The 23,425-nt window shown below is 38.5% G+C and overlaps 2 protein-coding genes and 1 long non-coding RNA gene across 3 annotated transcripts; all 3 read right to left on the reverse strand.

Annotated features, from left to right (window-relative positions):
- Positions 1 to 2,771: 2,771 nt before the first annotated feature.
- LOC103715321 (uncharacterized) lies at positions 2,772 to 5,735 on the reverse strand. Its single transcript, XR_605373.6, has 2 exons — positions 3,819 to 5,735; positions 2,772 to 3,436 (listed from the first exon to the last, which is right to left on the reverse strand). It is a non-coding gene; the product is annotated as an uncharacterized LOC103715321 (long non-coding RNA).
- Positions 5,736 to 10,723: 4,988 nt separating this feature from the next.
- Positions 10,724 to 12,151, reverse strand: LOC103715346 (cytochrome b5-like). The gene is made up of 3 exons (XM_026807871.4): positions 11,921 to 12,151; positions 11,691 to 11,757; positions 10,724 to 11,262 (listed from the first exon to the last, which is right to left on the reverse strand). The coding sequence occupies exons 1-3, from the start codon at positions 12,002 to 12,004 to the stop codon at positions 10,967 to 10,969; spliced, it is 447 nt and encodes a 148-aa protein (XP_026663672.2). The 5' UTR covers positions 12,005 to 12,151; the 3' UTR covers positions 10,724 to 10,966.
- Positions 12,152 to 13,575: 1,424 nt separating this feature from the next.
- LOC103716056 (cleavage and polyadenylation specificity factor subunit 3-I-like) lies at positions 13,576 to 23,150 on the reverse strand. The gene is made up of 5 exons (XM_039133644.3): positions 22,598 to 23,150; positions 22,377 to 22,474; positions 18,907 to 18,952; positions 18,656 to 18,805; positions 13,576 to 15,564 (listed from the first exon to the last, which is right to left on the reverse strand). Exons 1-5 carry the CDS (start codon positions 22,754 to 22,756, stop codon positions 13,927 to 13,929), a joined length of 2,091 nt encoding a protein of 696 aa, XP_038989572.3. The 5' UTR covers positions 22,757 to 23,150; the 3' UTR covers positions 13,576 to 13,926.
- Positions 23,151 to 23,425: the final 275 nt, after the last annotated feature.

The following is a 23,425-nucleotide window of genomic DNA, read 5'->3' on the forward strand; positions in this document are numbered from 1 at the left end:
TAATATCGATCGCATGGAAGCATTATGAAGACAAGCAATTTTCTTTAATTTTCCAAATTATTTATTTATGAAGACAACCCCCCATCCCTTTTCTTTTTATATATCCACTGATTTTTTGAGAAGTTCCCAGCCTTGGGACCTTCTAAAGTGCAACTCCTCATCAGGAGATAGATAAGATATCCACCTACCTTGATTGTAAGTTGGGCATTTCCTCTATTTAAAATCCTTTTCACCCTTAGGCGTTTGATACTATTATTTTGCATCACTATCTCCACCTTTTCTTATTATTATAATGGGAGGTGGGTTGTTATAAGCTTGAGGCTTGTCTAGTGGGCATCTAGGAGAGGCGTGCTTCACTAGCCTTTCTTAGACAACCTAATCCACTCACATATGAGCAGGTGGCATCTATACATCATAGGCCTCCTCTAAAGTCCCTATCTAATATGATAAGGCTTTAGAATAGTCACCAGTTAAATGATATCCATGCCTAAATTCCAATAATTCAACTAAGAGTTTTTTCTTTACATACCGCCCCCCATATTTTATGGATGTTATACCGAAGACCTCCCTTTTAATGTCAACGTGAATTGCAATATATATATATATATATATATATATATATATATATATATATATATATATATATATATATATATGTCCCATCTATTGAAATTTGGTCACTGTAATTAGCCATGGATCCTGTTTAAGTTAACCAGAGGTACAAAATGACCATTTTACCTCTGGTTAACCTAAACTAGGTCCAAATCTTCTCCTTCTTCCTCATTCTCGATCACCTCCTCTTCCTCCTCTCTCTTTCACTACCTTCTTCTTCTTCTTCTTCTTCTTCTCTCTCTCTCTCTCTCTCTCTCTCTCTCTCTCTCTCTCTCTATATATATATATATATATATATATCTTTTTAAATGTTGAAGGGGTTGCCTTCTTCTTTCTCCCTTGGGAGCAATGGACAACATCATGAAGCAAAAAAGCTTTTTCTGACATATATAGAGTAACAGCATCATCAGATTCTGGTAACAACAGTTTAAGCCAAGGTTGTTTTGCAATACATGTAGACTTTTTTGGATCAATTTGTAAATAGTGATAAGAAGAGGATTTACGTATAATATCAATAAAATAGGGTGCAATATGTAAAAATCTCTCCAACTAACCATCTTTAATCTTTTCAACGCTGGTATGACGACAGTCTTTGACAACTTCAGCGAAGAAGGGGTCATTCTTTTTTCAGATGATGGCTGTATTCAATATTCAAGGGTCATAGTCTTTGATTTCAGCAAAAAGGACAGACACATTGGCAAATGGAAGACTATGACCAAAGAAAAAAAATAAGGGCTATCATTCCATTTGTTTTAGCCTTCTAGTTACTCTCCTGGAGAATGAGTACATGGCAGACCTGATCATTCTTTCACCCTAAAATGATTTTAATGGTAAATTGGCAATCCACAATTATGTGGATAGATTGTCAATTAATATGTGGCAGTCCTGAGATAATAGAGGTGCTAGTGGACTAATAAAATAGATTCAGCTTGGATCCACTCTACAGAGCATCCCATTTGCACCGAACTAAAACCTAGGCTTCAGAAATTGTATGGTTCAAAAAGTAACCAACTTCCAAGATGCATCTGAATTGGATATTAGTTTGACAGGATCTAACTATCTTTTCAGACATGATAAGAACCAATGAAATAATCTAATTGTTCAAGATTGACCCATAGTAAACTTAGGCCTAAGTTCAAAATTAAATTAACTCAACTTGCCTAAGAGTGGACAAGAGGCAGAGCCAACTTCACCAACATGACACATGAAAAAGATGAATAATTGTAAACTAACCGAAACAAGAATTTATTCACTATTTATTTAAATTGTAGATTAAGTCTCATGTATCCAATTTTCAGGGGATGTAGGCACAAAAAATCTTAATCAAACTTCAGCTAGGCTCCATAGCAGTTTCGAGTCCAAAGTTCAGGATCAAGTCCAACCGATTTCCTCTTCGACAAACATGATCTAGCCTCAAATTTCAAGCCAAGCCTACCCAAAAAAATGTTTTTTAGCTGCTTAATTTGAGCTTAGTTTCTAATGAAATGGAGCATTGTAAACCCTGATTAAAGCCTATAATTAAAGTAAGCTGGATTGGGCGGGGGAGGGGTGCTTTGTAAAGTCAGTTGAATTGAATTCAGAAAGCTGGTAATGAAAACATGCTACATTTTCAGAGAAATACATACTATACTACATAAGGGGAGCAAATTGTTAGCCTAGTGGTTGCAACTTCTTCTCTTGGCAGAGGTTCCATCACAAAACCATATGTGGCTTAACTCTGCATTCCATTTTTAGAGAGTGTCCTTTACCTCTCTTCCACTCTTTCTCCTAAATACATTTCAAATACCATTTTTTTTCGCTTAACAAGGACCAATATATGCACTGTTTTTTTCCCCTGTTCTTCTTGCCTTTATTATATATCTTTCTTAATCACAATTATATTAAGAAAAGTAAATTTTGTATCATCTTGAATCATAACAAAAGCCTTACCCTTTGATATATCAAATCTTTACTTCTCGGCCTAAACTATATTACCATGTGCATCCCAAGTAATGGATCATTATCATCCATGGAACCATGTGCCATGCTATTCATGTTATTAAAATAAAAGATGATAAATCATGTGATTGCAGCATTCAATCAAATACTCCTTTCTAGATGCATTACATGCGACATAATCATGAGCATCCATAACATCATTCACATCAAAGTACTGACTGTTGAAAAATGTCTTCCAATGGATAGATAACTTCATGCTTGTTACATCAAATCATTGCCAACAAAGTGATATCCATGTATAACGAATGGCTACAGGGCATGCATCAATCTAGAAACTAATGCAAGAAAAAAAAATTTGACAGCCTTTTAGCCCAACTAATGCATCAATCTACAGCGTTTTAGCCCAACTAGACCCAAATTTAAATTTTTTGACAAGTGATTTGAGCCTGACATGAACCCGATCCAGCCTGCGAAAATACATAGACCTTGGTTTGGCTTCAGCCTGATATCGCTAGGCCAGCCTCCAGCCGAGCCGGAATTGAGCCCGAACTTTCAACCCGGGGCCAAAATCAGCCCCATGCAGTTTGGTAGGTTAACCACGAAATCAAAGCAAAAGGATCACCTTCCACCCAAAATCATCTCAAGCAAGGCATGCTATATAGTACCGAACCAAATAGTACAAAGGTGCATCATACTGAACCGAACGGTACAGAGGTGCATCATATCGTACTGGTTCGGTACCAGTATGTGGTATGGGCAGCGTATCGACATTCAGTATGGAGCTTGGTACCGAGACAGCATACTGTGATCTCAAGGCTTCTCACATTCTACCCTACACTCGCAATTCAGCATCTACAATGTCACCATTGTTATCCTGCTATGAATTCTGCATTAATAAAAGCACAAATTAGATAGAAGTAGTGGAAAAGGATACAAGGAAGCTTGGGCAATAAACATGCAATTAAGAGAAAGTGGTTCTTAGAATCTTAGAATTGCACTAGCCACTAATATCTGTTTTTTAATAGATAAAAAAATATGATGGGAATTTGATGATTTTTCACTAATTAGTAGACAATGAGAGAAAGCTGTATCAGAAGATCTAATTGCTAAGCAATCACAATTGTGCATCCTAAAGTAGATCTAGAACAGAACACACAAAAATGAATTTAACATTAACATAACAAAAGGTTATAAGATTTTTCTTCATCTAAAGGTAAAATTATTCAAAAATCAAGGTAGAATAGAAAACATGCAGTGGGAGTACTCACGAATGAACCTTATAAGTCTACTCAGAGTCGAACATAAAAGATACTACCAAAAGCAAATAATAGACAAATCAAAACACATAGAGATGTGCATGTCTTGTGAATGCGTTTGCTGATGGTCATCTAACCATGTCTTCACGCTTCAAATTAAAGAGGGGAAGAGAAGATTTGAAGATGATTAGATGACCATCAGCAAAACACATTCAAAGCTGCATACTTCTTAGCTTCCCAATGGCCACAGCATGCAAGAAGCTTTAGAGAGAAAGTGAGTGGTCTCTTATAACGAATTAAATAATGAAATAGGATAGATGGTATATTCTTGGAATAATTCTATCAAACAGTATATTCTAGGAGAATAAACCCCTAATTGAAGTTGAAGCTGGAAAGAGAGATGGTCAGACTTAAACTTCTCTTATTTCAACCAGAAGACACTCATTCATGAGTCATGACTTCGACTGGAGGCAATTATTCTTCCATGCGCTCTCAATTATTAGGCAGGCTGTTGTTGTTTTTTGAGTTAAATGGAGAAGCCACCAACTTCAGCAACTTTAAGAGAGGTGGACAAGAGATGCGCCAAGAGTTGAGTAGCAAGGGAAATGGTGTTCAATGGTGGCAGTTGATTTGGCTTGTGAAATCTTTCTGTTGTTTTATGTTTTTATTTTCAGTTAAGTAGCAGCTTTTTTTGGATTTGGATTTGGACTGCGACGTTGGACTTGGAGAAATGCCCACATCTAGGAATTCCTTTTCAGAATCATAACAGGACAAAATCTAAGACCAATTGGTTTCTGGACATAAGGGTGCTGACAACACTAGAAAAACTCAGATCCTCTTATGGTAGCACTCAGAAACAAGTTAAAACACTCCTGAGATTTTAAACCTGAAGAGGATGCAGTGCACTATTTAACCGTCCCCTACAGAAAGCAAGTTCAGAAACCATGGATCACATCTTGTTGTCATGCCAATATGCATGTTGCTGCAGGGAAATGGTCGGAGATCAGATAGGATTCAGATGGCCAAGAATATTGTCTCTAAGAACGATGTGGTTGGAGTGGAGAAAACCAGAATTTTAAATGTTCACAGCACGGCCTGGGACTCTTTTTTATTAGCTTCCACTTGGTGGCTTTGGTTGGAACGTAACAGACGTGTCTTCTTAGACAAAGAGATCACTGCCTAGCAGACACCTCACATGGCAGTAGAATACTGTTCTAATTGGGAAGAGTTTTTCCATTACAGGTGGTCTACTTCTTCGTCTCTTCTTTTGGATGCCATGAAAGGAGCAATGCTACTGGAATCTAGTTTTGATTCTCCTTGTCCTCTGGCCACTGGGGACTATTTCTGTAATTGATTTCATTTACTTTAATGAAGATAGGAGGAGCTTAGGCTCTTTCTTTTTCTCAAAAAGATAAAAAAGAATGTTTAGAAGTAACACACTAATGACATATTACATGTCATGGTAAACTTGGCTGACTAGAAATTTAAGCTTTCAATATGCATCCCCTTGCATAAGCACTATCCATGAACTTTTATCGTCAAGCCTTAAATGAAAGGTGTCACGCCCCGAACTTCGCCTGAGTTACTTACATGATATGGCCTGAGATCATGTAAAGCCTATAATAAACAAATATCAAACAACTCAACAGTAAATAACCAAATATTCTAAATAAATAAATTTATTATATTCAAACTGGTTCAATTATAAGATCTTTAAATATTTACCAACATCAGAAAATAAACTAACTCATGCTCAAACTCTATATCTAACCCTTCCGAAACTATACGTTCTGCAACTCTAAAAGAAAAAGAAAAGAGGTGATATGAGCTTTACAGCCTAGTAAAAATCTTTCACACTCACACTAATATAAATTTAAAATAAAAATTAACTATAAACCTCATCAAAATATGGATTAAAATTATAAAGCCGCGTACCAATTATTCAACGTAGCTCGATAAAATATGCATCCGTAAATAAGCTTTACGGGGAAGGCACCTTCCCCTTCTGTTTTCCCTTCCCCCATTCCCCCCAAGATCCAAGGGGGTGGTGGCCATGGTGGCCCAGCCCCCACTCGACGGCAGCCACAGCAACCCCCGGCGGTGGCGACGGCAACGGCCCCGAGCAGAAAGCCGCAGGCGGCGGCGGCGGTCGGCAACCCAAGGAAGATGGAAGACAAACAGGGGATGTCCTGTTTCACGCTATTCCGGCAACTCGCCGGCCCAAATCCATGGAGACAGCGACCGACAAACTGGGAAACAAGGAATAAGAAGAGGTCCGATCCCTTACCCCAATCCGGCGAAGATCTGGCGACCCCTTTCCGGCGGAAACCGAAGGAGAACTCGGAGGAAGACCTTGGCATTTGGCGGTTTCCTTCGAGAGATTTGAGATGGGATTCAACAGGAGAAGAAACCCTTTTGTAGATGAAATCCCTAGTCCCCGCCGGAGTCCAACACCCTTCGAGCCCCGGTTTCCTTGCCGGACTCGGGGAGGAAGGGGAAGGGCCCCTGTTTCACGTGCCTGGCGCACGCTTAGCGCCCCCTGGGCCGGTCCAGGCTAACCAGGCCTACGGCCCATTACAAAAGGTTTTCTTTCCTCAATTAAAAAAAAAAAAAAAGAGCGAGAATAAGCATTTAATGGATGATTATAATTTTATCGATTAAATTGTTTGCACTCTGCAGTATATTTGATATTATTTTCTTTATTTTTCCTCAAGGGTGGATCAAAAGGCGAAATATATATATATATATATATATATATATATATATATATATATATATATATATATATATATATATATATATATGGAGAGAGAGAGAGAGAGAGAGGAGAAGAAAGAAAGAAGAATGTTTGTGTAAGGAAAGAGGACAAAAGACACAGAGAGAGGGCTTGGTGGTCTAAGGGAGGCTTAATTGAAAAATGGAAATCTTTATCGTAAATATCAACTCTCTGATTTAAATTCTTAATGATGTATAGGTCCCTGAATTGCAACTTAGAGCGGCCGGAGAATGATTGTACAATCACTATATGGACCTTTTATTAAAGAAAAATTATATATAGGTTATCTGGTTGCACTAAGCGGTTCATCGGTTATTTATATAGACACTAACTAAACTTGCGAATTTCATATTTCTACATTCGCTATATCTGAAAAGCCTATGGGATGATACGATCTCCCAATTTGATTAGTAATTTCAATTGTTTATATAAGATGATACATAATTTTTCTTTTTTAGTTTCAAAGGTATCCTTCTTTCTCTACCTCAAACTAAGCTAGGAGATATGTTTATCTAAAATAGCAGTAGTTCTAGCTGTGGGGAGACGATGAAATCCGATGGGGAGGCTTATGATGCACTCAAATGAACACTTTGAATTTAATGATGAAATAGGTAATGTAGACCATTGAAAAGTTAAAAAGTACATGAGAAACCTTCATGTAGCTTGGACATCCCACTGCCATAACTATTGCCAAGCCAAAAATTTGCTGAGAAACTCAAGAAATATCATGAGCAAGAACTAGATCCACATGTACAATAGGTATATAAGACATATGGTATTTACGTATAATAAATTTTTAGATATTCTTTCTTACATCCAGCATATGATTTCTTATATGAGCCATGCAGATGATGTGATCACATATGTTTTTTTTTTTTTCAGAACATATAATTTTTAGTCTAATTTCTATACAATAAGAACTCATAATGAACCCACTTTTATTGCAACAAGCACACCGCATTTGCATCCATCTTATGCATTCTTGAAATCATCATCTTTCTTCCATGCATTAAAACCAAGAAAATCAGTATTCCCAAAAAGAAAACCAACAAAAAAAACTGCAACGTAGCTTGTAAATATGTGGCACAGATGTTATAAATTTTAATACAAGCTCAGTTTGGACTCAATTAATTTTCGATTAGAGAGATAATTTTGCATCTGGCCTGGTTCAATCCATATTTGTGTCCAGATATCCCAATGTCCACAAAGTGTTTGGACTTGTTTAGCATCAACCTCGTCTCAAGCTGCAGTTAGCTGGAGGCTGGAGCTCCCTTACTAAATCTAATCCATATTTCTGCCATAAAAACTTCGACGACAACCAATCTGAATCCAGCCTACGATACGGTGTAAATTTTATAACCAAACTGATCAACAAGATCAGTTCAACCTGCATGTGTTTGAATCTGATCAACTTTAAATTCCTCTCTCTTTGATAGACCTCTCCCATATTATTATGTGGTTTGGAACATCAACCAAGATCTAAACTGGTCTCAAGGCCGACAAGTATCTTCAAATGGATCCAGCATCCAGCTTTGGACGATGTTACCAAGAGATATTGGACCAGCCATCTCACTTAAAATATCTAAATGTCAGTTTGCCTCTCAATAGTGTGGTGTTTTCCTAGGGTTCTCTTCTTAATTGTTATATAATTTCGAGCTGTCTCTAAGGTTATAGATAAAGAGGTTCATGTTGAGCATGTGGTAAATCTTCATTCAAGAAATCTGTCCAAGTATTTATAAAGGCTATGCTGTAAACTCTTGTCTTCCTTAGGATATAAAAATTGTCCATAGTCCACTCCATTTGGTTACCTTAGATTTAGCCACAAAAGCCATTATTGTTTGGCTCTTGTGGCTAAATCTAAGGTATGCGCTGCTCCATGCTCTAATATCATGTTGAAATGTAAGAATAAGGAAAGAAAATTGTATTTATGCTTGTCTTTACAGTGTATAGGTACAACTTTTATATGGTACTAGGAGGCTGATGAATTTGGTAAGGCCGACTATGTTGGGCACAATCAGCCTTTATAGAGACCGACTATATTTGGCACAATCAAATACAAATCAATCAATGGTCCTACAATGATTCTAACAATTGCAATGAAATATAAGAACAAAATTAAAGTGGCAACATAGTTTAACCAATGCATATTAATAAACTTGCATCAACTGACCAAGTAACTTTGTGCGTACAACTTTTAAGCCCCGAGCATACTTATTGTACACACACAACCTGTAATTTCAGCATTATAAAGTTATTTAAGCCTAGTTTGGAAGTGGGATAAGCAAGTCAGGCATAGGTTGTTATCATACTCAGCGGATATAATTAACAAAGATATGGAAGGATAAACCTTCTTTTGTGTTTGGATAAGTTTTTTTTTTATCCCAATTACATGATTACATTGTAACACCATAAATCCACACTAGTCATTATTTTTCAATTTAAATATAAATATGCCCAAATCTTCATAGCTACTTTTTTTTAAAAAAAAAGGATAACCCTGATTTCATCATGTCTAAGGAACCTTCAATGTTTGGTTATCCCTAATTTGACCTAATTCTTGAGGATCAGTGGTTGAGCCCCCTAAAATAACTTGTTAGGCACTTATCTCTGGGATAGGTAAGGATAAGAGAAGTGTTCTATTCCACCTCTATCCGCCGGCTTTAGAACAAGGCCTTCACTACCATCTGTAGCATTTATCCATCTTACAAATCATGTTATTTTTTACAGCTAACATAAGATGATTCAACTGTTCTTTACTGTGGCAATAGAAATCCATGAACGTAGCCAAGAAACTCGCATGCAAAGAAGCAGCCAACCTCTTCTTTGTCATTCGAAAAGGGTCATTCGACAATGGAACGGAACAACAGAGAAGACACAGCAAAGGACATGCACCGAGATATCAGCTTTTGGAGTGCCTTGGAGGAAGAAAGCTCAGGCAAAGTAGATTTATTATTCTTTTACCAGAGATCTAGAAAGTGGTCCTATGTCAACATGAGTGCACAAAATAAACATCAGAGTTTTGAACAAAAAGATGGCACAAGCTTGGTGTGAATCTAATTAAGCATGCTTCTTTTGAATATAATCCTATCTAACTGAGCACCTTACCTTTCTCAAGTGCAGGTTTTGCAACTACATAGACAACTGCTCCAATGGACAGAGCAATCTAACACTAGATGATGATGATTATGATGGCTTGGTCAGCCTTCGAGCACTATACTCACTGAACAGCCCGGGTCAGGCTGATTGGCAGTCAACTAGCCATCGCCCAAAGCCGAAACCACCAAAGCTTCCACTTCTGACTCAATTGCAGCACCAGAAAATGCTCAACTTTGCTCAAGGGGAAGAAGGAGAAGAGAGCCATTGGTGTAACCAAGTGCAGGTTTGATGGCTCGAACCCATTTCAGGTCTTTGCACCCAGGTTCCACCACCACAAGTCATTCTGCTGCTGCTGAACTCCTCACCAAGGACTTGAATTCAGATAATAAGCGACGGTGCGAGAGAGATGAGATTGAATTGGTTCATGATGATGGTGTAATAAAAAGAGGTGATTGGCATAAACTCCCTTAGTTTGGGACTGGTGTGACCGATTTAGTTCAATCACTTCCCCATCATGCAGTTCTTCAAGTAAGTTCTTCCCTTCTTACCAATAAAACTCCTCAACAAGGATTGGAATCAACACAATCAAAGGCTATCTTTGAAAAAAGAATAGTCAAAGGCAATATAGACATGATACAGTTCGAAATATGAATTTCCTCAAATAGATTCATTCTTTTAGCAAAAACATTGGCATAGTCTACCAACAAACATAGAAGTTTGTAAAGCAACAAAGATTACTTGCAACAATCTCTCTCTCTCTCACTCTCTAACCGGAAAGATACCATCTTTTTTGGTGTAGAAAAAAAGAGGGGAAATAAACAGATATCATCTTTAATTAGTATAAACATCTTTTGTTGAAGACTAGTGTGAAAGACCCAGTTCAAACATTTTCCAACCATGCATTTCTCCAATAAGTTATTGGCTTGTTGGTAATAAAACTCTACTACAAGGATTTGAATCAAGATAACAAGAGGCAATATAAAGGATATAGCATTAAATTGGTTCATGGTGATACTGTAATAAAGAAAACTCCTTCCACAAGAGATTAATGTAATGGGTTCACTTCCAATATGAATTTCTTCAAGTTGATTCTTACAATCAGCCAAAACATGAGCAGAGATAGCAACAAGCACACAAGTTTGGTAAACCAACCAAGACTACCTGCAAAACTCTCTCCCTAGCCAAAAAGATATCATCTTCAAGGCTTTTTTTTATTTCACATGACTCTCCATCCCTCTCAAAATCTTAGGAATATTCATCCAACCAAACTTGACCCTTTGGATGGTCCTCACGCCTTGGCTTTGGAGTAGAAGGTGAGGTAATACCAAGCACCAAAGGCCAGGCCAAGGACAAGCACAGGAAGGAGGAGGTCCAAGAAGCCGGAGGAAGTTTGGGGTTGCCGCTCTTGCAGTGTCCTGGCTCTGACTGGCCCCCCACCCACTGCTCCCTTGGTGTTTGGGGCTCCTCCGCCAGCAGCGCCGCCCTTGTAGCCTTCGACGACACCGATCGAGTAGCCCTCCATCATGCTGATGGCTGTGGAGCTGTGGCCCACCTCCTCAAATGACTGAGTTGCATCTCCATTGGCTTCACATCCCAGGCAGCACACCATGTTCCAAATTCCAATACAAACAAACCAAAGTTTCAGGAATTCTGCAATTAACTGATCTACTTCTCTACATATATGTAGTCCTGTTTTTATGATCTCAGTGGGTGGCTATCTACTCCAAGTAATTTGACATCTTTTTTGCTTAAAAAATAGAAATTGAGACCCCTTAGAATCATAGGAGAAATCATTGATATGGATGCTGCTCCTAACAACAATGGAATATCAGAAAAAGAAAAAGAAAAGAAGAGGTGTACATGCATCAGACAGATAGGATCTTGCAATAGATATGGAAAAGCCCATTTACAGTATATAAAGGACATAAAAGTACAAAAATAGAATCAAGGAATTGATGATAATAATAGTAAAGAAAAAGGAGGGGAAAAGGAAGAAGAAAATAGTTAGGCACCTGAGGCTTGCAGAAGCACATCCTCCCCTCCAGGATGGTCCTCCAAGAAGGTGGTCACATCATAAACCTGCTCAACAAAAATAAAAGCAAAAATAAATAAATAAGCTAGAAAACAATAGAAAAACCATATATTCTAAACTCTGAAGGCCTCATAGTAGAGAAAGAACAAAATAAAATAGGAAAAAAAAGGAAAAAAAAAAGGAAAAAGGGAAAGGAGAAGAAAAGCAGACCTTGCCATGGATGATCAGCCAGCAATCCTTCTTGGTGGTGTGGAGAGAGATCTCAGAAGGAGAGTACTTCTGAGAGACTTGCATCCTTGCCTGCTGTCGAGAGAGAGAGAGAGAGAGAGAGAGAGAGAGAGAGGGAAGAAAAGAACCGAGGAGAGGAGTATAGAGGTGAAGAGGCTGGCGGGGAGAACCAAAAGAGAGCACTTGACCTTGAGGTTGGTGGGAGAAGAGAAGGGAAAATAAAATAATAATAATGATAATACCAAAGGGATCTTTCCAAGAGATGGAAGGATGGATTCAGTGCAACAACCGTTTCAGGATCTGCCTGTTTGCTGCTTTGTTTACAGGTGACAACATATGAATGGACTTCTATGATGTGTTAGAACGTAGAAATGCATCGGATCTACTTCTCTGCGTGCAAGATGGTCAGATCTCTGACATTGACTCGTGACTATATATTGAATTAGGAAACGTCAGGAATCCGTGTTTATTACCGCGCGGCAAGCTTCGGTAACTGTAAATTTAAAGGTAATACGTAGGAGTACAGAGCTTACTGCCGGGCATGCAGTGAATTTTTTTTTTTTTGGTAATGCATGATGAATGTTAAATTTTTTTATAAGGCTAAAATATGGCTCCTGAATTTTTATATCTTATTCAATTTGCTTTCTATCCGTCCCACAAATTTAAAATATATATATACATTGGCAATAATACATCTATTGATGTATTGCATGATTCATAAATATTATTTATTTCTTTACGTTGACAATAATATTTCTTATGTTTTAGTTTTAGGTGAACATCAAAGTAGATCACTTGTCCATCCAATTCGTAGAAAAGAAAGCTATAAAAGCAGGGACAACAACTTCTCAATAATGAGGGCTGGTTTGCTTCAATAATATTATAATGTTTCCTATATGTTGATGCAGACCACTGACATCCCATGATGTGGACCTTGAACGCAACCTTTGAAAATTTTCAGGCTTCTGTTTGTTAAATTAGTAGCCATTTCTTCAAGTTAGATACTTTTATCAATCAAAAAAGAAAAAATTATAGCTATGTCCTTCCTGAATTAGATTGCACTCTTGAGGAGGTTTTGTCCTCACTCGTTGACAGTTTGCTTAAAAACTGGATTAGAGTTAAAAATATTGGTCCGAGTACAAGAAAAAGATGGTAGCCAATTGGTCACAGAACAGGACACATGCAAAGTATGTCGTTCACAGAAAAAGTTTGTGATTGATCAAAACAAAATAAAACAAACCAAAGCAAACCAAACCAAACCAAACCTGATTGACGCACAGACAGAACCCCACCAACCGCTCTATTGTACCCACCTGCACTAAGTCTGCTCAGTTGCACCACAGAAGTTGTGCTCATTGCACCACCTTCATCATGAAGGTGCTCAAAATTTTCGACAACCAGCTCAAATGGAATCAAAGACAAGTCCCGCTGCTAAGCCCACTCGGGTTCTTTGCAGATTTTTTTTAAAGCACCTGGAATCAGGGGACTTGTTATACAACAAGCACAGACTGATGTCATACATTAAAATTAATTTATCGCCTAATAGAGCAAAGAAACCGCTTCCATCCACAAGTTCGGTATGCCTGATGACAACTTCACGAGATGGCATAATCATACTCAAATTTCAACTCAGTACATTTACAAAAAAACTGCAGATAAACTCATTCATAAATATCTAAGTTCGAATTATGAAATAACACCCCCCGCAAGAACTTCAATAGAGGATGCATAAGAGACATTAATCTCAATGACATTAATAAGTCTACAACATCTCCCTCATCCATCCAAATATCACATAAAACTTGACTGAGGACAAATTTCCAAAATAAAACCTGTTGTGTTAGATAATTTGATGATTACAAGTACTGAAAAGTTTTTAATAAACAACAATCCCCTTGAGGTCAAAGCCTCTTGCTAACTGCTTATGTGAGACATAGCACCAAAAAGTCAGCAGAGTTGAATAGCAAATATACTGATAGTTACACAGCTCAAGATGCTGATAGCGGGATTGGTCTCACTGCACTTTGTATCCGTCCGAATGCTGTCTTTACTCTCTCCTTCAACCCCTCATTCTCACATTCTACTTCACCATTCTTGCCATCCAGACGCGCCACATCCCCATCGACAGTCACAACCAGTGTTCCTTCCTCTCCAATCTTGACATCCCCAAACAAGGATACAAAAAGAGCATATATTACCTTCTGCGCCATCTTCTCTGTTTCCTCCTCGGTCTTGTTGGCCTCTGCAACTGCTGTCACCTTTGGACCTTCTCGGCTAATATTCAAGATCATAGCTACTACAGAGTCCGAAACCATGTCGCTTATGGGGTCTGATGGCCACTGCAATGTCACATAGTTCTCTGACTCCTGCCTTATCGTCACCCTTTCATGCACAATCAATGTTGGTACATCAGGCTCTTCTGATGGGGACTCCACACTCTCATATATCTGCTTCAACCTATGGTTTATAACTCCGAAAGCACCAGAATAAGGGACTGAGATCCTCTGGGTGATGTTCGCTGTGGATAGCTGTGAGAAGACATGGAGATCATCCGGTGCCATTATCTGATATGTAAAGCCCTTCTTGACCAGTAAGCCGCTGACTGTTTCCCCAACTTCTGGTGTCTTTTCAGCCAGCCTTCCAATTGTTTTGACCATTTTTTCAGAACTAAAATACATCTCCACTGACTGGCAGTTCTTGGGGGAAATGATCTTAGCATTCCTATCAGCAAATTGGGTTATAAGCTTCTGCTTAAGCCTTACCATCTCGTTGGCTTCTCCATGGACAAGAATTATATTGGGAGGCATGAGCTCCTTCAAGAAGGTGCTTGTCTGTGCGAAATCTGCATGAGCTGAGAAGGAGATGTAATATACCTGCATGTTGAGAGGAGCAGTGAGGCCATTCATTAGGGTGACTTCTTTTGGCTCGTTGATGATGGTTTTTGCAAGTGTCCCTTCCACAACATACCCAGGAATAACACAAGCATTCTTTTTATCTGTGCACCATTTATCAAACAGTTGTCTAGAAAGCCCACTCTGGAGGCCACTTGGACTTGCCATAACCACTGATGGACCCACATCATCAAAATTCTCTATGCTCTTCAACGGAGAAATGTGCTTAAAATCGAACGGGTTTGAGTTTGCAAACTGGTTCCGAATCCTCTCATTCATGGAATTTATATAGGTCTGGTAGACAGCCATGCATCTCTTGGCAAGAGGGGAAGCATAGTAGATGGGAATGTTATGGAGCTCTGCATGGTTAGACCAGTACTCATCCAAGATGAGGAGGAGTTCTTGGGCTCTGCCGAGGGCAAAAGCGGGAATAAGCACACGACCACCTTGGGAGATGGTTGAGTGGATGACATCTGTAAAGCGCTTCTCTCGGATGAGGCGGGCCTGGTGGAGCTGGACACCATAGGTGGACTCAATGATACAGATATCAGGGGAGAATTGTGGAATTTCGGCAGCTCGGAGATGGCGGTCCTCTTCACGAGAGTAGTCACCAGTGTATAGAACCCGGACACCAGCAATATCAACCATGAACATGGCAGCACCCAGAACATGACCAGCAGTGTAGCACCAAAAGCGAATACCATTCACTTCAAGTGTCTGGTGGAAGTCAATAACCTGGAGACAAGGTGGACAGTATCTTATCTTGTATGATTGCTTCTATTTATTAAAATCTTTAAAAAGGTCATGTCAAGATAAAGATATTCAAAGTAATACTATGTTCGTGTTGGCATTGGACATACAGACTTGTCAAGTGATCAACCACACATATTTACCATGAACACTTTACTGATCTCTAATGTTGGAAGAGGCTTCACTAAGCAGGTGACTGTCCCAGCTACTTTATACTGTTCAATGTCCAGCACTAATTTGTAGTATATTGATTTGTCATTTGAGGCTACTTTTCAAGAGAGAACAGGGGGAAAATCATTCTCCATCCAAAACTTAATTCAAGCTGCTCCAGTCCATAATGAAGAACCCATCCAAGTGCTTATCTGACTCCACTGCAAAATCTCCTAACTCCTTAAAGAAATAAGGTAAATTATAGCGAAGTCCACATTTTGCTAGCCATGCAGCCTAATGAGAATTTAACTGTACAACCTTTACTAACATTATACCCACTTCCGGCCCTAATTCCCTTGCCAACTTCATGTTATGTCACTTCATGCCCTAAAACTTTAACCCTCACCCCCCCCCCTTTTTTTTCCCCAACGCGCAATGCACACAGACAATGATATCTAATACTCATCATAAGTTGCTATAAACAATCTCACTCACCCACTAGTTTGCATAGCCACATCCACAAGCATAGCCCTTTTGAATTCTATCAATTACTGAAGTGCCAAAGAACCCCTTAAAGACATCTGTTGTTGCCCAGTATGAGAGTAAAGCAAACAAGACAAAGACAGGATGTTTGGGCATACAAAGACTGAATTTGCCCTATTTGTTGTAATTCCATGTCTAACAAGTCATTTGGTAGTGACTTTCAACATTTCTAAAGGTAAAATATAAATATATGGTGCTTTTTAGATGAAGGACTGACATTAAACTTTCAGTGGGAGTGATCATTATTGTAGATTGTACCTCAAGTTGCAAGAATGACAAATTTGGTGTGAAAGTTTATGCCTGCTAAGAAAAGAATTTGTTTCAGTTCGATAAAATGAGGTGAAGAGATGAAGTGGCAAGAAGATCAGAGTGATCATATGCAGAGGTCAAGCTCCCCCCCCCCCCCTCCCATCTTTCCCCAATTTACCTCCTCCAGTGTTAGTCAATAGACGTTATTCGTTTCCTTGTCATTTGCAAGATACGCCTGAGGAAAGAATGCATTCCAATTAAGATAGCATCAGGAGGGTTTTTAGCATTCTAAAGGGGAATGATGTTTATTGTGCTTATCAGACCTTTTGTGATAATATAAGCTTTCATCCAGCTTTCTTCCCCTCTCTCTGCAGAAATCAACAAGGTTCTCAACTGTCAAGGCTGTCAGACAGTTCCACAAGGAGAGGACCCCGAATTGCATAGACAATTGCTAGGCACCTATTGACTCAGGGGGTCCATTATTTTTCTTAAAGCATGTGTTAGGAAAAGCAATATCTTATAATTAAACTACAAAACCATATCATTTGAGGATGAAAATATGTACCTGAAAACAAAAATTAAGGGATACAAGATTTCAGCTTAATAATCAAAACACGCTGACATTTGTTTAAAAAAAGCAAAAGGACCACCTGAGTCTCTAGCCGGTCTGCCATAGCATTTAGAGGTCCTCTCCACTTGGAGACCACCTGACTGCCTTGACAATATTGATTCCTGGCATCGTTAACTTAAGACCTAGGGAATTAAAAATAAACTAAGACATGATAATTTCCTACATAGAGATATTGTTGGAAGGACCCTCACATTATCAGATTATTTAGAAACACAACACAATTAAAAGATTTTGATATGAAAAGGTTGTGGGCCCTCCAATCAAGTTATAACTAAAGGATTAGGAAACTGTAACAGCCTGACTTTTCTTCTTGCTATTACCCATATTTGACCAAAAATATGTCATCCTTTAGAAAAGTATTTTTCTTAGGAGAATGGGTAGCTGCCATTGTTAGGGCACCCAGATATACTAGCCACAGTTACTTACTTGAGATTGTGCTGCTAAAGAACAAGAAGAAACACACCAAAATTTATGCAGGAATATCTTTTAAACTCATGGCACCTAAAAAATAATTAGTCTAGCATCTAAATGATGGGGAAGCACATAAAAGTATTGAGACATGCATAAGATCCTGCATACACTAACACGCCTGCACCATTCTGGTGCTAAAGACCAGGTAAAGTGAAAGAAGGAAAGCTCGCTTGTGGTTGACATTAACAAGGGAGATTTCGAATCTCAACAAAATAGTTGGTCTAACAATGCATTAGCTTTCAAGGCTCAACAAACTTAAGAACAGGATAGACAAAAAAAAAAGTGCTGATATCAAAAAATCCTAGATTGGAGAAAAATATAGCTAACATTAAGAAAGATCTTAACAGAATTAAAATCTAAAAAAAATTGAAGGAAAGAAGAAATAAAAATATGACAAATGGGGCTTCCAAGAATCTTCAGGACGTTATTATCTCGACATAACTTCCAAATGGGCATAACGGGGACCAACAGATAACTTGAAACATTACCACTCATACAAAGTGGTAACCATTAAACATTAATCATGCATGAGGTAGCTGAAGCCTGATGACTACAAAACAACTAGAGTAATCTATGTTGAATAATCTTTTAAGGCATGAAGGAGAAAACTTTAAAATGCTTTATCATGATGGAACTTGATTAAAGCAGTAAAATTTGATAAAACAAGGAAAGTCACATACTGAAATTGGAGGACCATCAACCAAGAAAAGCTTCTCAACAATGCCAATAGGAATCATAGAGAAAGGTCTGGCCCAATATGGATAATTTGATGAAGGTCATCATAGAATAACTATGATCTTTGCAGAAACAGAAGTGCACAAATGAAATTCTGATGTTTCTTAGATAAGATAAGAAAGAGGTTCAAAACCAAAATAAAAAATATAAGTTCAGCTTCTAAGAGCAATCATTTCAAAAGCAACAGACTGCATATTTATAAATAAAAGAATAGATAGTGGAGAGTGAACGAAATCAGAAGGAACACACAAAGGCTGAAAGCCCCCTGATATGAAGTTGTTAAAAGCTTTATCCTACCTCAATTTTGTCCATTGAACGAAGAATATCTTGCTCATCATACAGCATATCCTCAACAGAAACTTTGCTCACTTTCACATAATCTGACAAAAGCAACCTGTAAATAGCCTTAGTTGCATGCGTCATGAAAACCCGGCCCTTGAAAGTAGTCTGCAGATTAGTTTCAAATATTTAAGGACACAAGTAAAGAAAAACTATGAACAATCGGTGGAAAAAATGCATAAACATCCTGCAGAATTATCGACACATACCTTCTCCAGAAAGTATGGCAATGAGGCAGCATGATCAAGGTGAAAGCTGCAAATTAACCACGATTCGTTAGATAAATCCACTTTTTTGAAGTGTCAAAAAAATATATGTGGACAAGGTAAAGTGGTGAGTGCAACAATGATGCTAAAGACTCGAGAAAGGTAGATGTTGTTCAATAAAATCACAAAGAAATCAAATTATGGTTAATGACACAACCTTGGCCAGTATACATATTAAAATTCCAAAATTTGCAACCCAAGTTCTGCATTGGGTCAACAGAAACGACTCTAACACAAATCTAGAAAGAGGGCCTCCCACAAATAGGGATGGGAAACTCAAAATTGTTGGTCAAAATTAATAGTCTCCAACAGGATTTCCTTAAATATTGGGTATATTTCTAATAATGAATCTCATATATCAGAACCTTTTGTGGCTTTTTATCTTTTAGAGGGATTTTCTTCCTGTTTGGGCTGCAAGCTCACACGGATTCCTGCTATTTGGCTATCTTCAAAGTAAACAGAAGGTATTGTTAAAGCAGTCTAGCATAACCAAGTTAACTGAATTTCTCTATTACAACTTCAAAATTCAAATGAATATTTGGTGTGCTTGAACGGGGGGAGCTTAGCAGTCCTACTGATGTAATAAGTGAAATTTAGGCTTTTTTGAACACTCAAACACATGCAGATGCAAGAGGAGGTGTCAAGATTAAAGGATGAAAAGGAAAGGAGAAGGCCATCAAATCTGCAACCCTAGGGATGCTACAAATTATCTTTCCAGATTGCTTTTTGCATTCTAAAAAACTCAGGGTTGGATAAACAAGGCCTCCATTTAGGCCACCCATTTCCCTCCTTTTGTTTTCCCTAAACAACAAGATCCCAACCTTGTGGGAGGTATCACATAAACAAAGTGGCTGGGCATTCATAGACGCTGTATCCTTGTTATCAATTTGGAAATTGACACCACTGTTTCATGTGCATTCTACACCAAGATATGATTAGATTTATGGCATCATGAACCACATTATGAACAAGATCAGAAACTCACACATGCAATCAAGTGGCCAATTAAACTATTTTGATACAAGAGATTTAGTCATTTGAAATCATTGCATCAGCCATTGGATGCTTAGGTCACTAAATCTTTTACATACATGCAGGCCCACCACACCTAAGCTCACTTGAAGTACCGAGTGTTTTATCAAAGCTTGGACTGCGCAGAAGTTAACTTGCATGCATGTCTCCAGGTGGGACACCTAATTTAAGTGATTGCTAAACTATCAAGAGATTCCATGTGAAGGCTGGGACAAATCTTATTAAGGTAAGAGTTTAAAAGGATATCAAGAAAGCAGTCTCATCCAGAGTTTCCTTTCTTATCTCTTCATTGGTTGGTCTATCGCTAGCTAAGGCATAAACTCGAATGTGCTCTGCAAGGGATTCAGTTGGCACTGGTTCATGGTGAGACTTATCAATTCGGCAATAAAAACTTAGGTTTTGGCACTTGCATTTAGTCTTCAAATCAACAGACTATCTAGATTCACTTTCCGCTGATCTTTATATAGAGGAAAGGCTTACTTATCGAGCTTCCTACCACTGCTTTAATCACTGGCAGGACAAAATCTGCGATTTGACTTGATCCACTAAGCCCTTCAACATGGAAGGGTGTGATTTGCTCTTGAGCTTCTCTTCTCCTCAATGGATTGGCTCATGCTATGTCAGATCCAGCTATCACCAATTGAGATACTTGAGTTCTAATTAGCACCTTAAATATATGATTTATGTTAGTTATATTAAATCCCATCACTTCTTCCCCAACCTCAAGTCTCGGATGCGAGATTTTTTCATATCTGTTTCTCCCAAGGTTTATCTCTCCCAAGTCTATATAGCAAGCTCGGCCTCTCTTAAGAGACAACAGCTCATGTCATGAGTTCTACACCTTCGTCGTAGTGACAAAGATCTCAAGGAGAGAAGCATCCATGAAGAGATGCCAATAGAAGAGAAGCTCCTTGCCAGCAAGCTCTCTTCGTGAGATAGCTTCAAACTTAGAAGGTGAAGACTGACATCCATCAAAGAAGAAAGAGAAGCTTTGAGTCTTGGTGATCCATTTCTCCTCCTTTATTTCTTCTTTATTCCACTGTAGCTATCATTTTCTGTCTTTGTTGGTTCACATGTTGAAGTCATAAAACAATAGATGGACTCACTGTCCACCTTTGAGTGAGAAAAGAGATGATTTCTTGTTTCGCAAAGACAAAGCCAGGTCCCTTTTTAAATTGTTGTCAATCACAGGATATTGCTGGTTATGCTTCTACTATTCCTGTAATAGAGAAAATCTAATTTACAGGTCTGATCGACTATCTACTTCAAGCAAATTAAAGACCCGTCAGGTTTCTTTGCCTCCAAATATCATCCTCGTCCAATGGTGGATCAAGGAAAAGAGGCCATTGCAATCCAAAACATTAAAACTGGATTCTGGACACATCCATCAAGAGCTGCAGCATGTTATCTATCAATCTGAAAAAATATATACTTGAAGCCATTGAAGGAAGACCTTCGAAATTTCAGGTAACTGAATCTGGATTCTGGATATATCTGCTAGTGCCTGCTTAGTCCCAAGATAGGCCATAATAATTGGTACGTAAAGTGAGCTTAGGTGTGATGGGCCTACATATACTTAAAAGTTATAGTGAACCAAGCACCCAATAGTTGGTGGAATGGTATTTAGATGACTAAATTTCTTGCATCATAATAATTTAAATGGTCACTTGGTTGCACGTGTACGTTTCAGATATTGCTCGTATATGGTTCATGAAGCAATAAATATAATCGTATCTTGGTGTAAATTGAAAAGACATTGGAGTACTTCGAAAATTTTTCTGCACATTGTTTGCTGACAAGTTATGCAAAAAGCATAACAAAAAACTTGTGATCACATCAAAAATTAAGAGGTGACAGTGAGTTGAGCTTTTTATATATTTTGCCAAAGGAGCAACTTTAGATTGAAGAGAGATCCTCTTCTTGCCATCCAAATTGGTGGGGTTTCAATGGAATTTTGCTTGTCTCCCACACCATCGATTATCGAGCAAAAAATTACAATAACAACTTTCATTGTTTTAAGCAACCATACGTTCATGCTTACACATCCTAGCATCAATTTTGACATCGGATGTCAATATATCTTTGTCCCAACTAAGAAAAAACATCAGAAGCAAATGACTCACTTTTAGCACTTGGCTGCAACACAAATAAGTTTGATATTGAGAAATTACTGAAATCAGCAGGGCAATCCATGATACAGTCAGTAACAAAATATAACAAGAATGAAATTTCCTTTCATTGTTTAAATGTAGAACCATTTCACATAATCAACATAAACCACGACTTCACACAATTCATATAAGCATCAAGTCCGTTCTTAATTTTTCATAAATAAAATTTTTATTTATCAACAATTATAGAGAAGGAGGAGTAACACATACTGAGTCACAAGAAGCACGTCGATAGTCGAAGGATCGATCTCATCAAAATATGGCAAGGCAGCCATCCCCGAGTACGCCGGATGGATTCCACAGTCGAACTGCCAACCACCCAAAACAAACCCACTCTCAATCTCACAGAAACCAAGCTCACAACACGAGAAATGAATCAATAGTAGACACGGTAGACAAAACGGGAGAAAGAAAGGTTAAAGCTTTTATACCAAGATGGTCTTCCCTTTGTAGGACATATACACACAGGAGCGCCCCACCTCATTGCCGGCGCCCAATGGGGTGATGGTGAGCCGATCCCCTTCCCTCGTCGCCGTCGATTCCCGCCTCTTCAGCGCCGAGCCCTGGCCGCCGGTCATGGCAGACGCCATCTCTAAACCACCAAAGGCGCGATCTTGGTAAGCTGGGCTATAAATCCATCTCTATACGTAAGAAATCCTTAGCCTTCCTAGGGCTTCGGCTGGTTCAAAGGATAGAATCTGAGCTCTAAACTGGATTGGGGGTTTTCGAAATGGAAATCTCGCAGTGGGTGGAATGATGCGAAGAGATATTAGAAGAGAGAGAGAGAGGGAGGACCGAGATTTCTGTTGAAATAGTTTAGGGTATGGGATGCCTAGTCTGATTAGTGATAAGCAGGGATTCCCTAAAACCCAAGCAGGGATCCCGGCCCTTATACTCGGCAATGGGAAATCATGGGACTCAGTCAGAAATCGGCGGTTCTGAAATCGGCTGCGAACCACCCTTCCGCATGCGCAATGTAGAGGTGGTTTATGCATGGGATTGGAGCGTTTTATATCTGGCTGTGATTTCATTCATCATAGTAATGTCAAAGTATAATTTAATAAATACATACTAATAATAGGAGTATAGGTAGAAAAGTTATACATTAAAATTAATTTATCTCCTAATAGAGCAAAGAAATCGCTTCCATCCACAAGTTCAGTATGCCTGATGACAACTTCGCGAGATGGCATAATCATACTCAAATTTCAACTCAATACATTTAAAAAAAAACTGCAGATAAACTCATTCATAAATAC

The sequence above is a fragment of the Phoenix dactylifera genome, chromosome 4, assembly GCF_051530095.1.
Source record: "Phoenix dactylifera cultivar Ajwa chromosome 4, Ajwa_hap1_PhDact_Kaust_v1.1, whole genome shotgun sequence".
NCBI lineage: Eukaryota > Viridiplantae > Streptophyta > Magnoliopsida > Arecales > Arecaceae > Phoenix > Phoenix dactylifera.